This window comes from Oncorhynchus kisutch, linkage group LG1, assembly GCF_002021735.2.
Source record: "Oncorhynchus kisutch isolate 150728-3 linkage group LG1, Okis_V2, whole genome shotgun sequence".
Taxonomy (NCBI): Eukaryota; Metazoa; Chordata; class Actinopteri; order Salmoniformes; family Salmonidae; genus Oncorhynchus; species Oncorhynchus kisutch.
This window is the reverse complement of record NC_034174.2, coordinates 17880141-17905224: the sequence shown is the minus strand read 5'-3', so window position 1 is coordinate 17905224 and position 25084 is coordinate 17880141. Positions and strand designations below refer to the sequence as shown.

At 43.3% G+C, this 25084-nt stretch overlaps 1 protein-coding gene across 12 annotated transcripts in view; it reads right to left on the bottom strand.

Moving 5' to 3' along the window:
* LOC109877466 (band 4.1-like protein 1) overlaps positions 1 to 25084 on the bottom strand; it is a 180809-nt gene that overhangs the window by 22492 nt on the left and 133233 nt on the right. For 6 of the 12 annotated variants that reach the window (XM_031790623.1, XM_031790662.1, XM_031790881.1 and 3 more), the window contains exons 14-20: positions 10629 to 10661; positions 9490 to 9639; positions 7914 to 7988; positions 5589 to 7499; positions 2945 to 2995; positions 2099 to 2440; positions 441 to 572 (exon numbers count right to left, since the gene is read on the bottom strand). In XM_031790623.1, the coding sequence (XP_031646483.1) occupies positions 441 to 572; positions 2099 to 2440; positions 2945 to 2995; positions 5589 to 7499; positions 7914 to 7988; positions 9490 to 9639; positions 10629 to 10661 (2694 nt within the window). The remainder of the gene's footprint in view (positions 1 to 440; positions 573 to 2098; positions 2441 to 2944; positions 2996 to 5588; positions 7500 to 7913; positions 7989 to 9489; positions 9640 to 10628; positions 10662 to 25084) is intronic. The other 6 variants (XM_031790811.1, XM_020469745.2, XM_031790839.1 and 3 more) reach the window with 4 other exon arrangements.

The window sequence follows — 25084 nt, the reverse complement described above, 5'->3', positions numbered from 1 at the left end:
TCTGCCGCCTGCCTCGGCCGGATGTATACATAAATAGGCTACTCCTTTTTAAACGACAAAAAATCCAAACTAAATGGCAGATTGATGGGGTCAAAATGACTAGATAATGGTCCTACTGTTGTCTTATTCACTAAATGTTTTCATTTCCTGCTCAAGATAATTTCAGACATGTTTTGTTCAAACAATTTAGACCCCTCTGCAACATTTGATCATTAGTTTGCACCTTCAGTAGTATGCACCCTTATTAGTATGCATCCTTATTAGTATGCACTAGCACAGCACTGAAAGTAGATCTGTTTGTGCTTTAGCCAACTCCTCTGTGTTTGTTGGCAGAGAACTTGGCTGGAGCACAAACAGATGAGACTACTGTACCAGGCTGAATCATCCACCAAACACAGGGGACAGATGTGAGTCCATAGGCATAGCCTGATGTAGTATACCTGCTCTGACATGTCCATGATGTTGGTGCTGGTGACCTCTGACCCATTGGTGTGTGTATCCATCTTGGCGTCGGCCTCCCTCAGCATCTGGGCAGCGCTAACAGCACTGGGGTCTTTCCTGGCTACTGGGGGCTGCAGCAGGGTGAGACAGAAAGGTACAGTGAGACTATGTAAATAGAGAACAATAGAATGTCTCTGGTCTAACTTCATCAATATTCCCTGACAGTAAAACAACTGTCAACAAATGGCCTGAAATTGACCCCCAATACATGTATTGGGGGTCAATAATGGGAAGCATTTTGGGTTGCTGAATGACTTTTGAGACACATGAAAATCCATCAGATGATCTAATTGACATGGTCAAAACAGATGTCTGAGTACGGCATATTCTGTAAAATATGTGCTGGCTTCAACATGGTATTGAAAATGCTTATCCTTAGGTCAATTACAATACATTTTTTATTCAAAGATTACAATACTTTTCAAACAGGCAATGAAACAATACAAGTATGCGCATACTACTGTATCAATTGGTGATTGTATATAACTTATATAACTTAGACCAAACATTCAGTAAAGAAAGCATGATTGACAATGGAAGGGAAAATACAAGGAAACATACAAATTGCACAATAATCTAAAGCAAAAAAAACGCAGAAGCAAATGGATAAACCATAGGAAAATGAATAAAAAACATGGATAAACCATAGGAAAATGAATAAAAAACATGGATAAACCATAGGAAAATGAATAAAAAACATGGATTAAACATAGGAAAATGAATAAAAAACATGGATTAAACATAGGAAAATGAATAAAAAACATGGATAAACCATAGGAAAAATAATAAAAAACATGGATAAACCATAGGAAAATGAATAAAAAACATGGATAAACCATAGGAAAATGAATAAAAAACATGGATAAACCATAGGAAAAATAATAAAAAACATGGATAAACCATAGGAAAAATAATAAAAAACATGGATAAACCATAGGAAAATGAATAAAAAACATGGATAAACCATAGGAAAATGAATAAAAAACATGGATAAACCATAGGAAAAATAATAAAAAACATGGATAAACCATAGGAAAAATAATAAAAAACATGGATAAACCATAGGAAAATGAATAAAAAACATGGATAAACCATAGGAAAATGAATAAAAAACATGGATAAACCATAGGAAAAATAATAAAAAACATGGATAAACCATAGGAAAATGAATAAAAAACATGGATAAACCATAGGAAAATGAATAAAAAACATGGATAAACCATAGGAAAATGAATAAAAAACATGGATAAACCATAGGAAAAATAATAAAAAACATGGATAAACCATAGGAAAAATAATAAAAAACATGGATAAACCATAGGAAAATGAATAAAAAACATGGATAAACCATAGGAAAATGAATAAAAAACATGGATAAACCATAGGAAAATGAATAAAAAACATCAGAAGCAAATGGATACAATTATTTTATAATTTTATAAACCTGAAAGTTAAAACATTGACAAAAAGTAACCAAAATGGTAACTGAAAATGGTCCAACAGAAAAGGTGGCAGGCGTCCCTAGTAGGGCAGTTCCGGCCTTTAGAAGCAAAGAGTTGCAATCATCAGGGATGGGGTACAGTATGTCTGTGTCTACCTCATTGTGCACAGGAGGCATCTCCTCTACAGGGGACATGTCATGGGAGACCATGAGACGGGCTGAATAGAACCTGGAGGTCTCCTCAAAGTCGTCCCGGCCCACCTCGGGCAGCCGCTCCCCCAGCTTAGACATGCTCTTGGAGAACTCCTCCACGCCCATATGGAGGTCCATGATGACGGTGAAGTCCACCTCAGCCTCCAGGCTGGACGTGGAGCTGACCGTCATGCTGGAGCACTTCCTCTCGATGCCCAGGTGGGTCTCTTTCATGCAGACCACAGTGTCACGCTCGTGGTCCTCCGAGGCGGAGCCCGGCCGAGGCCTCCTCTCCCAGGGTTCCCTCTGGGTGAGAGAGGGCATTACACAAAGATGGCTGTCACAACACAGGGCCAGTCTAGCAGTTGCTCAGGGCAGGGATTGGCCATGAAAGAGGTGAAGATAATGATGATGATGATGACAGGAGACAAATGATCCTCTGGAAGTAAATATGTCTCCTGGGGGTGTGTAGAAGTATTCATGTAGGATCTTTGCTCAAGGCCATTATACAGTACATGTTATACATGCATACAAGACCATTAAAACGTTATCTTCTCCGGGCACGCAATTTGTTACACATAGTATTGACCTATATGGCGAAGAGAGGAAATGAATGGGGAAGCCTTACAGGCAGGAATTTAGTGGAGGGTAAACGCCTGTGGTATAGTCACGGTTCAGCCTCTGTTATATGGGCAGCAGGCATAGAGATACCCAAGGATGACTGTAGGGAGACTGTACTATCACAAGAGAGAACAGTGCAAAAGTGGGAATGTGGGGAGGCATATGGTTAAATTCATTATGTTAAGTGACCTTGGCATCATCTACTGTATCTTCATAGATGACAGGAGTGGAGAGTGGCTCCTGCAAAGGGAGAGCAGAGGAACAGAGAGAGCAGAGGAAGAGAGAGAGCAGAGGAAGAGAGAGAGCAGAGGAAGAGAGAGAGCAGAGGAAGAGAGAGAGCAGAGGAAGAGAGAAAGCAGAGGAACAGAGAGAGCAGAGGAACAGAGAGAACAGCCAGAGGTTAGTCCAAGCTGGAGAGACAGACTACTACGATCTTAGAAAAAAAGGTTCTAAAAGGGCTGTCCCCCAAGGATAACATATTCTGGTTCCAAGTAGAACCCCTTTGGGTTCCATGTAAAACCCTGTGTGGAAAGGGTTCTGGATGGAACCCAACACGGTTCTGCCTGGAACCAAAAAGGGTTCTTCAAAGGGTTCTCCTATGGGGACAGCCGAAGAAGCTTTTTAAGTTCTATATAGCACCTTTATTTCTAAGAGTGTAAACATCAGTAGAGAGACTGGGTTTCTACTAACAGACCATAAGAACAACAGTACAATACGGTTCTAACACAGAAAGGGAGTCCCCTCCCCCTTCCATTATTTCATGAGTACAGAAAACAAGTAAGCTTACTACCAGTTTGGACAACAGAAATTAACCCAAGGGTTGGGCTCAATTCAAATTGAAGGTAGTCAATTCAGGAAGTGGTTTGAATTTAAAATTCAGAAATGTAAAACCTTTTGAAATAAATAGCTTCTACTTCTCCATTTATTGAGAAGTCATTGAAAATAAATGCCATTGAATTGTAATTTTAGTTTATTTCCTGATTTCACTGCCTTCTATTCGAAATGAGCAAAACCCTGAAGAACCCACCAGGTAAAGCCAGTTATCCTGGTTTGAATTAGTAAAAACTAGAGTGTCATACAGAAGGTATTATGGACAGGTTGTAAGATATGGTAGTATAGAGGAGCCATAGCAGCATCGCAAAAGCCAATCATTGGCCAAGGACAGAATCAGAGAATGCTGCAAACCACACAGACTGAATTTTTTATGAGGCTCAAATGTTCAAATGGCCAAAGAATGGGGTTTGGTTTCAATGACATCAAAGGCGGTTTTGGAGGTAAAAGTAAGCAGCTGTACTATGATTTAATGACATGTTTGGGAGCCCATTCTGTTTTTGCACAACCAGTATACAGAACGGATGGTGCTCTCACATGCTGTTTTTCACTTTTTGGGTGGGTTAGCTCACAAAGTGATCTCACACCTCTTTCCATACCTGGTCGTGCCAATGTGTCCATGACCTAGACGCAGATGAAAGACTGAAAAGTATTTAAGCTGTCATGTCCGAAGCCTAATGTTAAAGGATTTCACTGCCAAATACGTGCAAGCTCCGAATAACACGACCTGTAAAATGAACGTGGCGACATCTCTTACTGATAGCTGGTCTGTCTGTGTAGGTACAGCAGCCTGGGCATTGCTGTTGGACAGCTTGTTTCCTGCCTCTTTCTTCACAGTCTGTGTGGGTTCTTTTGCTTTACAAGAAAGCATTATAGCATCCAACGTGTGATCCTTGTGAAGCATTTGATCTTTTTTTTAAATAATCATCCCCCAATAAGGTACTGTAAGCCACATTTAGCTCAATGCTCATGTCATTCAATTTCATGTTAATGAAGTTGATCATTTGAAATCACATGTCAAATGACAAACTATTTTCTCATCTACATGACATTACGCAAACTACTGAGTTGGTATCATATGTGACTTATTATAACAGGTATCCATGACGTCAGGAGATGAATGGTCGGCATTTGACGGATGAGCATATCTGTAGCATATAGTGCCTTTATGGGAGATAATGACACGCTTCTTTCATTTCCTCACACAGATCCTGTCACAGTCAATTGAGCTGTAAAACATGTATGAAACCATGTCTGAAGTCCATGCCTTCCTCCACATGTCAGCTTGGAAACAGCATGGAAGAGAAGTGCAAAAAAATCTCCATGGCAATATGCAAAACCCTTTGTTTCCTTGCAACCCTCTGCAAAAGAGGAGACTTGCTACAGGGATAATTGGAACGAAAATCAAGGTTCAAATGTTTCTTATTTTTTATTTAACCTTTATTTAACTAGGCAAGTCAATTAAGAACAAATTCTTATTTACAATGACGGCCAACCCCGGCCAAACCCTAACCCGGACGACGCTTGGCCAATTGAGCGCCGCCCTGTGAAGAGACGGGGGATAGAAGACATGATCCAAAGCATGAAAAGTTGTTTTTGTCTTTTTGACAATCTCTACCACAGCTCTGTAGTGATTGCTACAGATGTACAAGCAGTTGTGTTTCTGGTTTGCTGTGAAGTATGCAAATAAGGGTGGAGGGAGGCAGAGAGGCAGAGAGGAGGAGGGGGGATAAATGGAGAGGCCGAAAGGGAGAGGGTCCAAACTCATAGCAGACAAAATGCATTGTTGGCTGAATCAGCCAATCAGACACAGCCAAAACAAGTGTGTCAAAAGTAAAACTCCACCCCCCTTCTTCATATACAGGCACGTAAGTTACATCTATGTATATTCAAGTCAATGAAAACAGGAAAATAAGAAAATGGGAGTGTGCGACTCTGTCTGAAGCTCATGCGATGCTTTTTGTTTCCAAATGACTGAAAAGCAGATGGCAAGCAGAGTTACCGAGTGTCTCTTCTTGGTTGCGTCCAGGCCAGGCTCCCTGCTAACATTGCGGTTGATGTTCCGGAGTATGAGTCCAGACTCTCTGGCCTTCTGTGTTTTAACTGGAGGGGCAGGAGGAGCTGTCCTGGGGAGCGCTGAGGCTGAAACCTTGAAGCTGAGAAACTGATGACTCTCTATGGCTTCTCTAGCAGCCTGAAAGGGATCATCACAGGCAGCACTGCTCTGTTGATGAACCAGCTCTTCAGTTTTAGCCTCGACTCTTGCCAAGCCTTCCAGACCCCAGAAGCTGCCCTGTTCCTGTGGGGCGTCTCTGTGTGTGGTAGTCGGGGAGTGGGTCCGTCTTGCTGGACTAGCATTGGTTGAGATGAATGACGTCTGAAAGTGATCATCACGGTCAGCGCTGCTCTGTTGCTGAACCAGCTCTTCAGTTTTAGCTTCAACTTTTGCCAAGCCTTCCAGACCCCAGAAGCTGCCCTGTTCCTGCGGGGCGTCTCTATGTGTGGTAGTCGGGGAGTGGGTCCGTCTTGCTGGACTAACGTCGGTTGAGATGAATGACGTAGGCAGGGTGGGTGTTTGATAGAAGGTGGACTCGTTGTTCCAGTTGATGTCTGAAGGTCCCTCTGATGAACCCCCTGACCATCTGTGCTCTCTTCTAAAAACACCACTCAGCTCAGACTCTGACTCCTGACTCTCTCTGTCCTGCTCATCTTTGCATGCTAAGCTCTTTGATCTTTCAGGTTTGAGCGGAACGATCCTGGTGATTTCTGACTGACTGCTGCCTGATAGTCTCTGTAAAGACCTTCTCTGACCCCTGACCTCTGATGTGAGGCCTTCCACTTCCTCCCCCCCAGAGTTACTGGCTTGTCTCTTGTGTGTCTTGACCTCCCTCAACTTGACCTCTTCTATGTGTTCTCTATTGTCAGTCATGCACCTCTCTGTGAGATGAAACCCTTTAACCGGTTCTCTAACCTGTTCTGCTAAACTATCACATTCTGTTTTCCCAGGACCATTGACAGAGCCCAGCCCTTCATCTGCTGGCTGGACCTCAGTGATGAAGTGCTTAACCTGGTCTCTTCCATCACACACTGCAGGATCATCCACAACACTTCCCTGAGTCGCCTTGTCTTCTCCTATTGATGTATTGTGCTCCTTATTCTTATCTTCATATGCAGACACCACTGTCTCCTTCCATTTTGCCTCTGGTGATCTCTCATCATCTTTCATCAGTGGACTCGTCACCCAACACTGGTCGTCTGGCTCCTCTCTGGACACAGGGTGATCTATTTGTCCCACCTTTGTCTTCTCTGTTGGACTATCCTCCCAGTCTGATCCCCCGTTGTCTTCTTCAGCATTTGAGACATCGCCCTCTTTCTCATAGATGAATTCTGTTGACAATCCCAGGTTTAAACTATTAGGTCTCTTCTTTTTTCTGTGTCTGTTGGGTTGATGATCCTTCTTAGAGTCTTGGAATGGGACTGGGGCTGGGGCTTGGGTTGAGACTGGGTCTGACACTGGGAATATGTCATTCTTTGCACCAGAGTGTTCTGCTGGAGGTACTTTCCACTGTGAATCCTCTTCAGAAGATTCTGTGGTTTGAGCTAATTCCACCACGAACCGGCTGTTGCTAGTCAACCGCGGTTCAGAACATTCATCCTGGGCTTCCCTTGTGGCTTTGGACAATGGAAAGTTATCAATATCTGTTATCATTTCTTGCCCATCCTCCCCTGTAACCTCGATATGAATCATCTTGGCCACTTCTATGTCTTTTTCCAATTCTTTCTTTCTTTCCCAAGAGGAATCAGGGAATAATGGGGGAGGCGAGGTGGAAGCTTCGTTCTGTTCTTCTGCCTTCCAGTTATAGTCGTGTTGGTGAGTATTTTGTTTCTCAATCAATACCCACTCCTCAGAGCCCTACATGTTGATACAGATTAAACACAGTTAGAGGCAGCAACTGAACTGTAACATAATTTAGGTTAACAGCTACAGTACAGTAATGTGTTTTTATAGTACAAATAGAACCTCTATATTCCTCTCAATCTATTCCGCCACAATTGCTGCAATCATACATAGAAATGTGTACATTTGCATCCAAATGTAGGCCTATATGTGGGTTATTGCATTTCTTAAAGATTTTCTCAAACACAATGACTGCAGCAGATCAAATAAAACAGGATGCAAGAGATATCAGCTGTAGCTGAGTGTGCAGTATGTCTATAAAATGGTACCGGGCCACAGTTTCATTACAGATAAATGGCCAACTACAGTACAGTCAGTATGTTACAAGGCAGACATTAGAAGACAAAGGAGGAGGAAGAGAAGGGAAACCTCTGGGGAAGTCACCACAGTCTTCTGGACGAAGCCCTCTACAGAGAAGATGTTTACTAGTTCCTTGCCCACCACCTGATGGGGGGCCGAGCGTTTCCCACCAGAAGAGGGGTGGAGGGGGAAGAGAGAGGGAGGAGAACAGCTATTAGAGGAGCCCTAACTCTGTCACTCTTGTGACAAGGAGAGAAACCAACTGTATGGTTCTTTGGCAAAGCATACTATTTAAATGTTGGTAATTTCATGCAAGTGGGGAAAATGGTTCAAGGAAAGAGACAGGTAGAAATGGGGAAGAAATATTGATTCAATGGAGACAAGGAACTTTCCAAACATACTGTCTCTCCTGAATTGAAGTCCGAATTAAAATCTATGAGCCAATCAAGATGAAATCTTGAATCAAATTATGAGATTATTGCAAAAGAGCAACGTGGGCCTAGTTAGCTTCCACCTGCGGCTGCCAAATCTGCATAAGCAAATTAGGAGGTATTTGCAATGCAAAAATAACATTTGCAACTACATCAAACGCTTTATGATTTCCTCTGAATCTCTCTGAGAAGTGGGATTTTCTCAGGCCACACTTTGCCATTATTCATTCAGGACTTTAGCATCTCTCCCTCAGATCTACTTAAGTACATGACAGATCGAGTTGTCATGCCTTCAAGGATGTCTGATGATATTCTCCACGGTTATAATCCAATTGTTCTCAGACAGCAGATGAGAGAGCTTCCGTAGACTACGAAAATACCTGGTAACAGACTGCATTGACAGAGCTAGACTGGAGCATACTATCTTCGTACTCTATCTTAACAGTACAATCACAATGTGAAAGTGATCAAAAGAGCATGGCGTTTGTGTTCTGACACAAAGGGAAGCATTTTAACTGTCAGGCAATCAAGGTGGGAAGACGCTAGAGATGATTGTTGCTCGAGGGCCTCACATAATCTCTTCAAGTTATTGCAGAATCACTATCTGCAATAACTTGAGAGAGAGAGAGTTTTATCTTTAAATACAACTGAGATATCTCTAATGATAAATGCAGGACAATTTTTCCAGGTTATTTTTCTAATTAAATGTGTTCTTATGATCTCTTTTAGCAATACCATCACACTATCCAATAGGTCTGAGTCTGCAGCAGTATATATCTCCAATAAATAACCACCTACAATACCTTGAAGAAATATTATTGTCCTCAAAAGTCACGGTCAAAAATACAGTTATTGATTTAATATCAGACTGTAAATATTCAGGTTAACAATATTCCAATAGATGACAAAGCACACAAACACAAAGCCAGAGTAGTGACTGTTCTCCAGTCTTGATCTCCAAGCCTACTGGGTTCAAGGGGAGTCAAAGGTATGAGGTGCTAGGAAACTTAATGCAAGACTGGAATGTCAATGTTGTCATACACAGACTCACTGTCAGATGTCAGGGCAGTTTAAACAGGAGTAGTATGGCATTATCAGTGATATATTCATGACATACAGTGGAGAGGTGGTACATAGGTTAAAGGTTGTGAATCTCAACTGCCACCCATGCTCCAGTGGACCCCAGGTCCTCACCACCCTCATCCCACACTCACAGCCTTCTTCTCGGGTGTTCCGCCAGGTGACGTCCCTGACAGACGCTTCTCACGGTTCATCAGCTTGCTGTTGGGCTCCCTCAGGGCTCTCTTCAGCTCATTGATACTGGCCTGGTGCTTCAGTAAGACATCCTCTGACTTATCCAAAAACTGTACAGAATAAAGGGATAGATAGAGAGAATGAGAGAGGGCAGGGAAAGGAGAAGGAGAAGGAGGAGGAGGATAGAGTAATATGCATTAGTATGACATCATATAAATTACCACTGCAGTAATCACAGACAAACTAAATGAAATAGCATTATGCGTGGACGAACAAAACGTGATCTGAAATAATATATCACTGTGGCATTAATATCGTAAGCAGCGCACAGGAAAAGACACAAACACAATGACTTACACTAATGTGTCTTAATGCTCAGCGATTCAGCACATGGATCAAGTGTTTGTGGGCTGCGAATGTGATTGCATTTCTATTCCATTCAGTATTTTGTCTATGGATGAATATGGCATTTGGGATTCTATTAAAACCCTTTGCCAATGAAAGTATTATTGATTTGGATGTTTATTAGGAGGAAACAAACACTAAATTAAAACGACTCTGAACGTGCTAATATATACACTTAGTGAAAAGCTAGCTAGTTCTCTGTTGTCTAGTATTCAATTTCATTGACTACTGTAGCTGCATACATCATACATTACATCAATTGAAGGCTGACTTAAGTGAATACTGTTATTCACACTGAGGCTGGTTTATGTGAATGTTGTTCAGTATCCTTGACAATCCAGAGCAATCTGTGTTGCATCTCCATACAACAATATGGACATTGCATTGATGATGCAGGTACTTAAAGAGGAAATGGAGCTTCAGTGCACTATCCTAATCCTAAAATACGTATACATTGGAATGTTCTATGTAGTTCAATAGTCTGCAATGAGTGTCATGAGATTTCCTAGATGTTTTGGTAGAGGCCACTTGTTCAGTTGAGTGGGTCACAGAGCACTGGGACAGAACCAGGGTTGAAGGCAATTCCATCTGAATTCCAGTCAATTGCGGAACTGTTTTGAACTGCTGATGAAATAGACAGGAATAGATGTGGAACTGACTCCAACTCTGGACAGATCAGCACAATGAGCTATACCTCCTTGTGTCGAAGGGTTGTCTCCTGGTCCAACTGAGATGGCAGAGTTGGGGCAGAAGCAGGGACAGGGGTGAATGGGGAGGGGTGGATTGGGGTAAGGGGAGTAGGGGAGGATGCAGAGACAGAGGAAGAGCGGAGACTGAGTCAAGGAGGCAGGCAGACAGACTGAACAACCCTAATTGGACACAGCCAAGGAATAGCTGTACACACAAACACACAAGCACACACCAGGAACACACACACACGCAACCATGCAGGCTGACTTCAGATTTTCAGATCGGAGTGCCTGTAAAAATCCGTATAGTCAAGCTCTTGCTCTGATGGTTGAATGATCATTGGGGAATTTTGGCATTATGTCTATTAGATTTTGAGTACTACTTCATGCTAAAAATAAAAGACAAAATAACAACTCAATATACAGCTTCACCAAAACCGTAGTTCATTCTAGAAGGAAGTAAAATATTTAGGGCTGTCAAACGATACATCTAATTAATGGAGTTAATGGCATTAGTTAATTTTTGAATTTGCTCAGATTTGCTCAAGAATGGGCCACCACCCAAAGGATATCTAGTCAACTTGACACAATAGTGTGTGTGGGGAGGGATGGGGGGGGAGTGCAACACAATACTCAGTGTATATTCCGGACTCTGAAATTGAAAATATTTATTTTAAGTTTTTCAACAAATTGTAGTATTTGTAGCTACTTTTTATGTAAATACGTGCAGGCAACTTGTGCAATACGTTAGAAAATATAGCAGATCACATTCTTCATTTCACCTGTTACATTATTTTCCACTGAACAAAATTATAAACACAACATGAAACAATTTCAAAGATTCTACTGAGCTTCAGTTCATAGAAGGAAATCAGTCAATTTTAATAAATTCATTGGGTTCTAATCTATGGATTTCACATGACTGGGAATGCAGATATGCATCTGTGGTCACAGATACGTTAAAAAAATAAGGTGAGGGAATAGATCAGAAAGCCAGTCAGTATCTGATGTGACCATCATTTTCCTCATTGCAGCGCGACAAATCTCCTTCGCATAGAGTTGATCTAGCTGTTGATTGTGGCCTGTGGAATGTTGTCCCAATCCTCTTCAATGTCTGTGTGAAGTTGCTGGATATTGGCAGGAACTGGAACACACTGTGGTACACGTCAATCCAGAGCATCCCAAACATGCTCAATGGGTGACATGTCTGGTGAGTATGCAGGCCATGGAAGAACATATTCAGCTTCCAGGAATTGTGTAATTATCATGCTGGAACATGAGGTGATGGCGGCGGATGAATGGCACGACAATGGGCCTCTGGATTTCGTCACTGTATCTCTGTGCATTCAAATTGCCATCGATAAAATGCAATTGTGTTTTTTGTCAGTAGCTTATGCCTGCCCATACCATAACCCCACTGCCACCATGGGGCACGCGGTTCACAATGTTGACATTAGCAAACTGCTTATCCACACGACGCCATACACGCTGTCAACCATCTGTCCAGTCTTCCAGCGCCGACAAAGAGATGGCCTAGGAAACTATGCAGTATTTAGTTTTTCAATGTGTTATTTCTTACATTGTTACCCCAAGAAATCTTAGGTTTTATTACATACAGTCGGGAGGAACTATTGGATATAAGAGCAACGTCAACTCACCAACATTACGACCAGGAATACGACTTTCCCGAAGCAGATCCTCTGTTTGGCCAACCACCCAGGACAATGGATCGGGTCCCAGCCGGCGACCCAAAACAATGGCGACGCAGAAGGGGCAGACGGAGCGGTCTTCTGGTCAGGCTCGGTAGACGGGCACATCGCGCACCGCTCCCAAGCATACTACTCGCCAATGTCCAGTCTCTTGACAACAAGGTAGACGAAATCCGAGCAAGAGTTGCCTTCCAGAGAGACATCAGAGACTGTAACGTTCTTTATTTCACGGAAACATTGCTCACTCAAGCCACGCTATCGGAGTCGGTACAGCCACCTGGTTTCTTCATACATTGCGCCGACAGAAACAAGCATCTCTCTGGTAAGAAGAAGGACGGGGGTGTATGCCTTATGATTAACGAGACGTGGTGTGATCATAACAACATACAGGAACTCAAGTCCTTCTGTTCACCTGACTTAGAATTCCTCACAATCAAATGCCGACCACATTATCTACAAAGATAATTCTCTTCGATTATAATCACAGTCGTGTATATTCCGACCCAAGCCGACACATCGGCAGCCCTGAAAGAACTTAATTCGACTCTATGTAAACTGGAAACCACATATCCTGATGCTGCATTTATTGTTGTTGGGGATTTAAATAATTTCCCTAACTTCTATCAGCAAATCGATTGCGCGACCCGGGCTGGCAAAGCCCTAGATCATTGTTACTCTAACTTCCGCAACGCATATAAGGCACTCCCCCGCCCTGCTTTCGGAAAAGCTGACCACGACTCCATTTTGTTGCTCCCAGCCTATAGACAGAAACTAAAACAGGAAGCACCCGCGCTCAGGTCTGTTCAACGCTGGTCCGACCAATCGGATTCCACGCTTCAAGATTGCTTCGACCACGTGGACTGGGATATATTCCGCATAGCGTCAAACAACAACATTGATGAATACGCAGATTTGGTGAGCAAGTTTATTAGCAAGTGCATCGGTGATGTTGTACCCACAGTGTCTATTAAAACATCCCCCAACCAGAAAGCGTGGATTGATGGCAGCATTCGCGCAGAACTGAAAGCCAAACCACTGCTTTTAATCAGGGCAAGGTGACCGGAAACATGACCGAATACAAACAGTGTAGCTATTCCCTCCGCAAGGCAATCAAACAAGCTAAGCGTCGGTATAGAGACAAAGTAGAGTCGCAATTAAACAGCTCAGACACGAGAGGTATGTGGCAGGGTCTACAGTCAATCACAGACTACAAAAGAAAAACCAGCCCCGTCACGGACCAGGATGTCTTGCTCCCAGAAAGCTTATTTGCTCGCTTTGAGGACAATACAGTGCCACTGACACGGCCCGCTACCAAAACCTGTGGGCTCTCCTTCACTGCAGCCAACATGAGTAAAACATTTAAACGTGTTAACCCTCGCAAGGCTGCAGGCCCAGACGGGATCCCCAGCCGCGTCCTCAGAGCATGCGCAGACCAGCTGGCTGGTGTGTTTACGGACATATTCAATCAATCCTTATTTCAGTCTGCTGTTCCCACATGCTTCAAAAGGGCCACCATTGTTCCTGTTCCCAAGAAAGCTAAGGTAACTGAGCTAAATGACTACCGCCCCGTAGCACTCACTTCCGTCATCATGAAGTGCTTTGAGAGACTAGTCAAGGACAATATCACCTCCACCCTACCTGACACCCTAGACCCATTCCAATTTGCTTACCGCCCCAATAGGTCCACAGACGACGCAATCGCAATCACACTGCACACTAACCCATCTGGACAAGAGGAATACCTATGTAAGAATGCTATTCATCGACTACAGCTCAGCATTTAACACCATAGTACCCTCCAAACTCATCATTAAGCTCAAGACCCTGGGTCTCGACCCCGCCCTATGCAACTGGGTCCTAACCTCACACTCAATGTCAACAAAACAAAGGAGATGATCGTGGACTTCAGGAAACAGCAGAGGGAGCATCCCCCTATCCACATTGACGGGACAGTAGTGGAGAGGGTGGAAAGTTTTCAGTTCCTCAGCGTACACATCACGGACAAACTGAAATGGTCCACTAACACAGACAGTGTGCTGAAGAAGGCGCAGCAGCGCCTCTTCAACCTCCGGAGGCTGAAGAAAGTCGGCTTGTCACCAAAAACACCCACAAACTTTTACAGATGCACAATCGAGAGCATCCTGTCTGGCTGTATCACCGCCTGGTATGGCAACTGCTCTGCCCATAACCATAAGGCTCTCCAGAGGGTAGTGAGGTCTGCACAACCCATCACCAGGGGCAAACTATCTGCCCTCCAGGACACCTACACCACCCAATGTCACAGGAAGGCCAAAAAGATCATCAAGGACAACAACCACCCGAGCCACTGCCTGTTCACCCCACTATCATCCAGAAGGCGAGATCAGTACAGGTGCAACAAAGTGGGGACCGAGAGACTGACAGCTTCTGTCTCAAGGCCATCAGACTGTTAAACATCCATCACTAACATTGAGTGGCTGCTGCCAACATACTGACTCAACTCTAGCCACTTTAATAATGGAAAAATGGATGTAATAAATGTATCACTAGCCACTTTAAACAATGCCACTTTATATAATGTTTACATACCCTACATTACTCATCTCATTACTCACACTCTACTCAGAGCAAAAACCAAGCCATAAGGTGGAAGGAATTGCCCGTAGAGCTCTGAGACAGGATTGTGTCGAGGCACAGATCTGGGGAAGGGTACCAAAACATTTCTGCAGCATTGAAGGTCTCCGTGAACACAGTACCCTCCATCATTTTTAAATGGAAAAGTTTGGAACCACCAAGAGCTAGAGCTGGCCAAACTGAGCAATCAGGGGAGAAGGGCCTTGGTCAGGGAGGTGACCAAGAACCTCCTTGTCACTCTGACTTAGCTCTAGAGTTCCTCTGCGGAGATAGGAGAACCTCGAAGAAGGACAACCATCTCTGCAGCACTCCAACAATCAGGCTTTTATGGTAGAGTGGCCAGACGGAAGACACTCCTCAGTGAAAGGCACATGACAGCCGCTAGGAGTTTGCCAAAAGGCACCTAAAGGACTCAGTTTTACATTTTTATTACATTTGCAAACATAACTAAAAACATGTTTCTGCTTTGTCATTATGGGGTATTGTGTGTAAATTAATATTTAATATTTAATCCATTTAATATTTAATCAATTTTAGAATAATGCTGTAGTGTAACAAACTGTGGGAAAAAATAAAGGGGTCTGAATACTTTCCGAATTCACTGTACACACACAGACGACATACGACTACATACACTCAGACACACATGCATATTGATGCCACACACACACACACACACGCAGACACACACACACACACACACACACACACACACACGCAGACACACACACACACACACACACACACACACACACACACACACACACACACACACACACACACACACACACACACACACACACACACACACACACACACACACGCAGACACACACGCAGACACACACACACACACACACACACACACGCAGACACTGTTCACATAAGCTGCTGCTACTCTGTTAATTATTTATCCTGATTGCCTAGTCCATTTTAACCCTACCTACATGTACATATTACCTAAATTCCTTCAATTACCTCGGACCCCAGCACATTGACTCGTTACCGGTTAGGGTTCAAGCTCCAGTAGGCAAATCTGTTTGAGAGGAACTGTATTACTGTACTGTATTATACTGTATTATATGGACTGGAATTAAGCACATCATTCAAACCGTGATGAAGCAGTGAGAGAACATGTGATTCTGGTGCAGCACATGCAGCCTACAAAGTTACAAGTATAGGTTAGCGAATTAGATTTTAATTTTGAAATATAATAGGGCCTATTTGTATAATTAGTTGGCCGAGACATATATACCTTTCATAATATTTCTCCTAATGTTATTTGCCTACCTCTTCTTTCTCTATTGTTGGTTCATTCCTTCCACAGTTAAATGAAATACGTTTCGTTGTCCTTATCTTCATCATTCTAATGAAATCCTTGAATAATATAGGACTAGAAAGAGATGCAGAAGGCTTTCACTTCTCTTCACGAAGACTAAATGGTTATGGGTTTGAATAAATACCCAGTTAGCACAGTGGATCTGGGCAGACTCCGGCTGAGAGTCGGGGCACTCGGCTGAGTGGGAGTGGGCCGCCTTCGGCAGTATTACTTATGGCTAGGGTGGGGGATTGAGCTCGGGACGATTCCAGTGTGAGGTATCTGGCCTAAATGTAGTACTTGGGGCTTGGGCTGATTGGGGCTATTCTCTGGCAGATGATTACGCGGGCTGCTTTACATACAGTGGGGCAAAAAAGTATATCCCACCATATCCCCCTATGGTGGGATTGTGTTTCGGAGGATGCACGGCTCTTGACATTCGCCTCTCCCGAGGCCGTATGGGAGTTGCAGCAATGGGACAAGACAATTGGATATGATGAAAAGAGGGTAAAAAATATTATAAAAACATTTTGTGGGCCTACCAGGTGGCGCAGTGGTCTAGGGCACTGCATTGCAGCACTAGCTGTGCCACCAGAGACTGTGCCACCAGAGACACCAGAGGCCTAGCGTCGTCCGGGTTAGGGAGGGTTTGGCCGGTAGGGATATCCTTGTCTCATCAAGGACCAGCAACTCCTGTGGCGGGCCGGGCGCAGTGCACGCTAACCAAGGTCGCCAGGTGCACGGGGTTTCCTCCGAAACATTGGTGCGCCTGGCTTCCGGGTTGGAGCAGTGCGGCTTTGTTGGGTTGTGTTTCGGAGGACGCATGACTTTCGACCTTCGTCTCTCCCGAGCCCGTACGGGAGTTGTAGCGATGAGACAAGATAGTAACTACTAATAATTGGATACTACGAAAATTGGGGAGAAAAAGGAATACAATTCAAAAAATAAAATTAATAAATAAATAAAAACATTTTGTGGATAGGTATAATTTGTATGTTTAAAATGTATAATAGTAATATTTAAAATGACTAAATCGGGTAATTTTGTCTACATTTATTTAAAATTGCATCGGGCCACTTCTAGGGACACTTTTAAAGAATAACCAGCATCCTCTACTGACGGGATGAGGTCATTCCAGGATACCCGGCCAGGTTGATTAGAAAGGCTTATTCTCTGAAGTGTTTTAGGGAGCATTTGACAGTCATGAGGGTGTTTGGTTTGATCGCAGACCCATTATGGATGCAGGCAATGAAGCAGTGATCGCTGAGATCTTGGTTGAAAACAGCAGAGGTGTATTTGGAGGGCGAGTTAGTTAGGACGATATCTATGAGGGTGCCGTGTTTACGGATTTGGGGTTGTACCTGGTAGGTTATAGATTTTGTGTGAGATTGAGGGCATCAAGCTTAGATTGTAGGATGGCCGGGATGTTAAGCATGTCCTAGTTTAGGTAATAGCAGCACAAGCTCAGAAGATAGATGGGGGGCAATCAATTCACATAGGTGTCCAGGTCACAGCTGGGGGCAGAGGGGTGGTCTATAGCAAGTGGCAATGGTGAGAGACTTGTTTCTGGAAAGGTACATTTTTTGAAGTAGAAGCTCAAATTGTTTTGGTACAAACTGGATAGTAAGATAGCCTGCAGAGTTCTCTCTGCAGTTGATTGCAACATCACCTCCTTTGGCAGTTCTATCTTATCGGAAAATGTTCTAGTTAAGGATGGAAATTTCAGGGTTTTGGTGGTTACCCTAAGCCAGGATTCAGACACGGCTAAGACATCCGGATTGGCAGAATGTGCTAAAAGTGAATAAAGCAAACTTAGCTGGTCCGCTGGAAAAAATGGCCCAAAAAAGTTAACAGTTGGGTATTGGAGCAGGATCGTGCGTGGAGGCAACGGGGGTTAATTTAAACCCCTAGTCATGATAACTAGCGCATCATTCGCGTGTACATAGTTGGGCATCATGGAACACAGCGGCTTCTACCTGACTCTCCCCAGTAATGCGTCGGCACAGATATATCGTAATAATCAGAGTTCGAAGTATACAACCAATTTTCCAAAGCCTATAGAGTTATCAGAGGCTTGGGAAGTAGGTCTCAGCGAGATTACATACCCCCATAGTTGGTATAATATCAAAGCTAAGGACCGTGATTTTTATTGCAAAAGGTTCTCGGAACCTGCGAAACTTATTAAGCTTAAAAAGGTTTCTATAGAACCGTCGACAGGATCGTCTCAGAGTTGAATGACACCTAACCCTGAACAAGATGGAAATATTCCTATTCTACAATCCAATCCATAAAAGGATACAAATCTCAGGGCCTGCTAACGGAGGTATAAAGACCAGCGGTAATTTATCCTACATGTTGGGGATGGGTCCCAATAAATGGACGTATGTGAACGATAATTATTCCCATTCCCTGCGGATATACATGCAGGCTTTTACAACATATTTGTCTATACCGACATCATAACCTATCAAAGGGTCGGAGACAGCTGTGTGCCCCTCCTGCGAACAGTTCATATAGACGGCAAGGATGGGGACATCGTCACTGTCAATTATGACAAGCCGCACTACGTACATGTCAGCAAGAACTATATTGAAAACATTCTGGTTGAGCTTAAAACGGATCAGAACGAAAACATTGAATTTACTTATGGTAAACGATTGTAAAACTCCACTTTAGACCCACCAAAACCTCTCTACATATATAATAGCTGTATTATATTTATAAACATAATACAAATAAAGGGTTATGGAGCACCATCAGCTCGACCCTAACCGTTATGTTTCATACTATGTGGATCAAGTGGGTAATGGACTACCAGGATATCATGGAGCGCCGACAATGTATGGTTCGGGGATAGGAGGTATATTCCGTAACCTCTTCAGGATGGTTTTACCGTTTATGAAGAGAGGCTTCAGCATAGCCAAACCACATTTAAAATCAGCGGCTAAAAATATAGTAAGTGAGGTTGTAGCCAATGCTATGACCCGAAGGGCGTCACCAGAGGTGGAGCATCAAGAAGGCTCGGGGCTTATGATATTGTCTCGAAGGCCAAAAAAGAGACCTCCTGGTTTAAGGCGTAGACCTGCACCTAAAAAGCGGCGGTTAACTGTTAAAAGAACCTCAGTAAGTCAAAGACGGGGTAAAGTGAGGAGGTCTGTACCAAAACAGGCTAAAAGAATACTAGGAAGTATTTTCTAAAAGAATAAGTGACATGGCTCTTTTACATCGAATGTCCTCTGAAGCTATAAAGACAGAACTTGATCTTTTCACGGCACCGTTAACGCAGCATTCAATAGATAGATCCAGTTATGTGGAGATAGCCCCTCTCTCTGCTATTACCGATAACGGGCCTATCGAATTTTTCATACCAGGCCATGGTGACAACTATCTGGACCTCAACAACACCTTGGTGCATTTACGTCTAAAAGTGACCAAAAGAGATGGGTCTAATATTGCAGACGATGCCAAAGTGAGTCTCATTAATTACCCCTTGGCCACCATTTTCTCCCAAGTTGATGTGACTTTGGGTGAACGCCTAATCAGTCAAAGCAGCGCTACATACCCTTATAGAGCCATCATGGAGTGTTTACTAAACTACTCCGAAGACACTCTCAAAACCCAATTTAGCGCCGGGCTGTTTAGCAAGGATACTGCAGGAGCCTCTATGGAATCGACAGACCCTTCCACCGGTGCAAACAAAGGACTAGCGGCACGAGCTCGCTACTGCGCCGAATCTCGAGAGTTTCATTTGCTAGGCCCTATACACTCTGACATTTTCTTTCAAGAACGGTTACTCTTAAATTCGGTTGATTTAAGATTAAAATTAACCAGGGCCAAGGATGATTTTTGCCTGATGTCTCCCCAAGACGGGGATTTTAGTTTGAAAGTGTTGGGGGCAACCCTTTTTATTAAAAAAGTATCTGTATCTCCGGCCGTGCGCCTGGGTCACTCACATGCTTTGATGAAAGGAAATGCCCTTTACCCTCTCCAAAGAATTACCATGAAAACCTTTAGCATACCTGTGGGCAGTAGAATCTGCAGTCAAGAAAACCTATTTCTAGGCCCTTTACCTAGATATGTGGTTATAGGTCTGGTTGATCACGCCTCTAATACGGGAAGTTTAGATAAAAACCCCTTTAATTTTCAGCACTTCAATGCAGAGTATGTAGCGCTCTGTCAGGACGGACGTCAGGTTCCGGCGAAGGCTTTCCAACCACAATTTAATAACAACATATCTGTGCGAGAATTTTACAATCTATTCCTGGCTACAGGGCGACATCTAAAAGATCTCTCTTTACCTATTGACAGAAATGATTTTGCAGAGGGTTACACATTGTATGCTTTCAATTTATCACCTGATGATGACACCTCAGGAAATCTGTCTGTGGTGTCCCAAGGTAACCTCAGGCTGGAAATGCGTTTCCGTACACCTTTAGCCTGTACAGTTAGCATGATTGTTTACGCATGCTCTGATTCAATCTTGGAAGTGAATGCCCGAAGACAGGTCTTAGTGGATTATTATTAAGGACCTTTGAACAAAGACATGAATACCCAAGAGTTGGACGGGCTCATGAGCCGCTTGATTGGAAAACAATTTTGTGGAGTGTTGGCTTGTGATGAATTACCTATGGAGATATGGTCTGAGAGGCCTGCAATGTTTATTGTCAATACCCATCCTAAACACATGCCTGGTGAACATTGGCTAGCTATGACATTAGAACAGGAAGGTGGACGAAAAATCTCAACTTTTTTTGATTCCTATGGCTTTCCCCCCGGTTTTTCACATTTCCCTAAATCTATTAAAGATTTTTTGACCCTAAACGGTACAAAGATCTACTACAACATCAAACAAGTGCAAGATAACCTTTCCACTACATGCGGTCACCACTGTGTATTTTACCTGTGCCAAAGAGCCCGGGGAGTTTCTTTTGAAGATGTTATGTCTCTTTATAAGGATGATTTAAGAAGTAATGATAACCTTGTATCTTGTTTTGTTAGAAAATATCAAAAGTGTTCAAATGTGTGTCCTTTAAGAACGCGTAATCAAGGCGTATGCTCACGTCATATGTTTCAAGAATGCCACAAATGTTAACTTGCTTATTTTTCAAATAAAAAATTTATTGAATTTAATCATAGTCATTCAAAAGTCATTTTCAAAAGTCTAACCACGCCGAGAGATCGGGTTTAGGAAAAGGTCCTGAGACGTTCATGGGAGTAAATGAGTTAGCATCATCGCTTTCATATGGGGCCGGTGTCGTTGGGGCATCTTTAGGGGTGCTGTATCTCGTTGAAGGCTTTTGTTTTAAAGCTTGAATCTGTTGACGAAGCTTATGGTTGGGTACACCGGAGAGGGGGATGTTGAGGATTGCCAGGGCCTTAAGAAACTGACGCCAGCCGGGAGGCCTTCGGTCATCAGCAACCTTGTGGGCAGCCGTGGTACTTTTAAGCAAGTCCTGCATATGGGACCCCCTAACCACAGAGCCCTGAAGGATAAACTCTCCAGAGTCGTTCCAAGCAGCTATCCCCTTTGAGTCTTTTATCTTGTTCATAATGTATTTAACATTCTTCCTGTTACGTAAAGGCACATGTGTCAGTAGGTCATGCATAACTTTATCTTCAAATGGCATTTGAGCTTCACCCGACATATTATCGCCACTAGGTAAGATCGACGGTACAGGCCTTACAGGGGCATGGCTATCGTTAGGTTCGACATCTGTTAAAGGGTCCGGTAGGGAAAGGGTTAAATGGTTAGTCTCTCTCTCCCCTTGCTTTACCCGAGTCAAATACCTTTGCATTAGGTTTGTGTATTTTTGAATCTTATCATAGGGGTTCAATCCTTTTCGGTTCAAAACATCCTTCATGGCCGTATCCAAATCATTTTCCGCTGTTTGTCTGATATCTTCAGGACCCTGCATTTGTTTTTTAAGTCTATCCAACTCTTGTTGAGGCACCAAGTACATTTTAGTGGCCATCACACCCGCGTGTTCAACCACCACGTCTGGCCGCAATAAGGCTGGTGATGAAGGGCACGGCTATACTGAGTAAAGGTAGAAGAAAACCCCCAGACTGTTGTATACTATGTCTTTTCTTTTGAAGACTGGCCCTTTTATTGGCAAAGAGTTTGATCGCTGTCTTTTGTCTCCTTAATTTTTTCAATTGGTTCAGGGTGAGTGGAATGCGTCCTTTGAGAAGATTCAAAGCAATCTCACATAGGGCTAATATGAGATCTGAAGAACAGCGACCCAAGATGGCCTTCCGTTCTTTAGCTGTAGAACCTACTAGCCTTCTCAAGAGGGGGAGGTTTCTTTTTAAACGCAGAGACATAGCGTTTACTTTTTAGGAAGGTATGCAGCAGGCCTCTCCCCCGGAAACAGCCCTGTACGTAGCCTAAGGTGTTCTGGAGTATTTGCTTTTAAATCCACGATTAAATAAGAAAATGGCTCTTTGGTAGCGTCCTCATAGCTCTCCATAAAGTATGATTTCCGTCCAGGGTACATCTGCTGAGCTAGAGTGCTAATTTGCAGTTTGTCTCTAGGATTTTTAAACAATACCATGTAGTTGGCATTCAAGCTAATGGTCCGACTATTTTTACCTTGGTGAAACACATTCTGGACCAAGTAAAGCACGGACAGGTTTCTATGATGAGTATATTGGGTAAAAGCTCGTGCAATTTCAGGGTGTTCGCTACCAGCAAATAGCATATCGTCCAAAACCAGCAGATTATTTACATGTGGGGGGAGAAGTTCATCATCAGACAGCGAATCGGGTATTCCTTCAACAAACTTGATTTTTATTGTCTTCAATAATTCATCATACAGAGGTTGGTAACATGAATAACACCATACAATATTGTCAGGCTTTTGAGATAACACATGTTCAGAATTCTCTAAAATACTTTTTACAAAAAAAGTTTTGCCACTGTTTGAAGGGCCGGCAATTAATGCTGAAAAAGGCAATTGTAGCCGGGGGTCAAAACCCTCGACAGCAGTCATAATATCTTAAGCTTTAAGACACACTGGGGCTTGTAGCATAAGTCAGTAGCCAAAGGGCAATGTGGTACCGTCAGGCAATAGCTGTCTCTTGTCATAGACTACCCTGAATCTTTTAGTGAGTGGTGCGTTTCTTAGATGGAACCCCTTTTTATCCCTCACTATTTTGTTGTAGGAGCTCAAAATCTCCAAGTCACTATTCTTGTCCTTTACGAACCCCTCGACCAAGCGCGTGATTGATTCCAAGTTTACACGCGGTGCATTTTCATAGTTTTGAGTCACGCCTTTGGCTTTCAACACCACGTGATTGGCTTTAGTCCTAAAAGCATAGCTTTTTGGACCACATGAGGACCATTCTGTAATATGGTCACCCTCTTCGAGTTCACTCGTTAAACCCCCAAGATAGTTGCTAAGTGGGGGGGTCCAATCCCCCGGTTTGCTTACATAGACCACAGAGTCTGTGTCGTGGTAAAGAACCCGCCTCTGAAGCTGTTCCATGAGGGTGTACAGTTCAAGGCGGCCATAGGCTGTGGTAAATGCTGCAAGAAACACATTTACATTACCCGGGGGTAGAACCCACTTTTGGTGGCGCCTCCATTGCACCAAGGCAATGTCTTGACTCAAGAAGGAAAAATGTGAAATTTCGTATTGGTCCGAAAAAACAAATTCCAAAAATTCTTCGGGGTCTTTAATGATCGAAGTTGTTAGCATATTGCATCTCTGCGCTAATTTCCCCCAAAGGGAGTTCAAGTACAATTTCGACACATTTCTTTTGGTTTTGTTGACCTCTATTCTGTCAGGGTCAAGAAGTATGCCTTCTCTGTCATGGTAGTCTTGAATGTACTGGTCTTTACTTTCTTGATCTGTGACCGATGCAGGATAGCCTGAAGCCATCTGCTTGCATCTCAAGAAGGTTTTGATGTACTCTTTAAAAAGTGTGTCTGATTTCCTGGAAAAGTTCCACACTTCAAAGATTTTGGCCACACGATACCCCTTCTCTAAAGCCTTAGAGAATTCTACAGTGACCCATACACCGGTCAGGGCTCTTTCTTGATCTGTGTGATCACAGGGGTTTTCCTGGTTGTGGTTTTCACAGCATGTGCGACAAAGGGGAAAGAAAAGTTTTCCTTTAGGACCCTTGTAAGGCAACACAGGTATAAACAGCCCCCTAGGAGGGTAGACAGTCGCTTTGATTAAACCAAAATAATTTTGGGGTTCGTCAAAGTCGCTGTGAATAATTTCAGGATGCCCTATAGGATAGAATGAGGAACTCATTACATGAGGATATAGGGATGTAAAATCTACATAGCCTATTGTCTCGTCGGGTTGAGCTACATAACGCAATGTCAAAGCATTGGTCCGGCCTCCAAACAAGGCCTGTCGCGGTTCCAGGGGCTCTGGAGGGTCATAATGGGTAAGGAAGGCCTTAACACTAGGATCTACCTTTTTGAGGGCTGTCCATTCGTGCTCCCACAAAACCACAACTTTTAACCCGTAAGTAGCCTTTAAAGAATTCAGTTTGTCTTGAAACTCTTGGTACATTTCCCCAAAAGTCTTTTGGGTTAGGACACACAAGGTGTGGGGGACAAAGCATAATTTACAACCGTGGAAGAAACAACCGTTGTACTCATACACTGTCTCAACCCCGTCAATCTGTGTGTATCCATCTACATGGTAAGGCCCAAAAGCCTTCTCCCCCCGATTCAAAGCATGTTGGATAAAAATATCTTTATCCTGGGCCAAGTACTCCAACCATTGAATGGAACCACTAGAGTAGGCCTTGAATTGGCGTCGGTAGTTGTCTGGCGATGGGATAGCTATAGATTCAGGAGT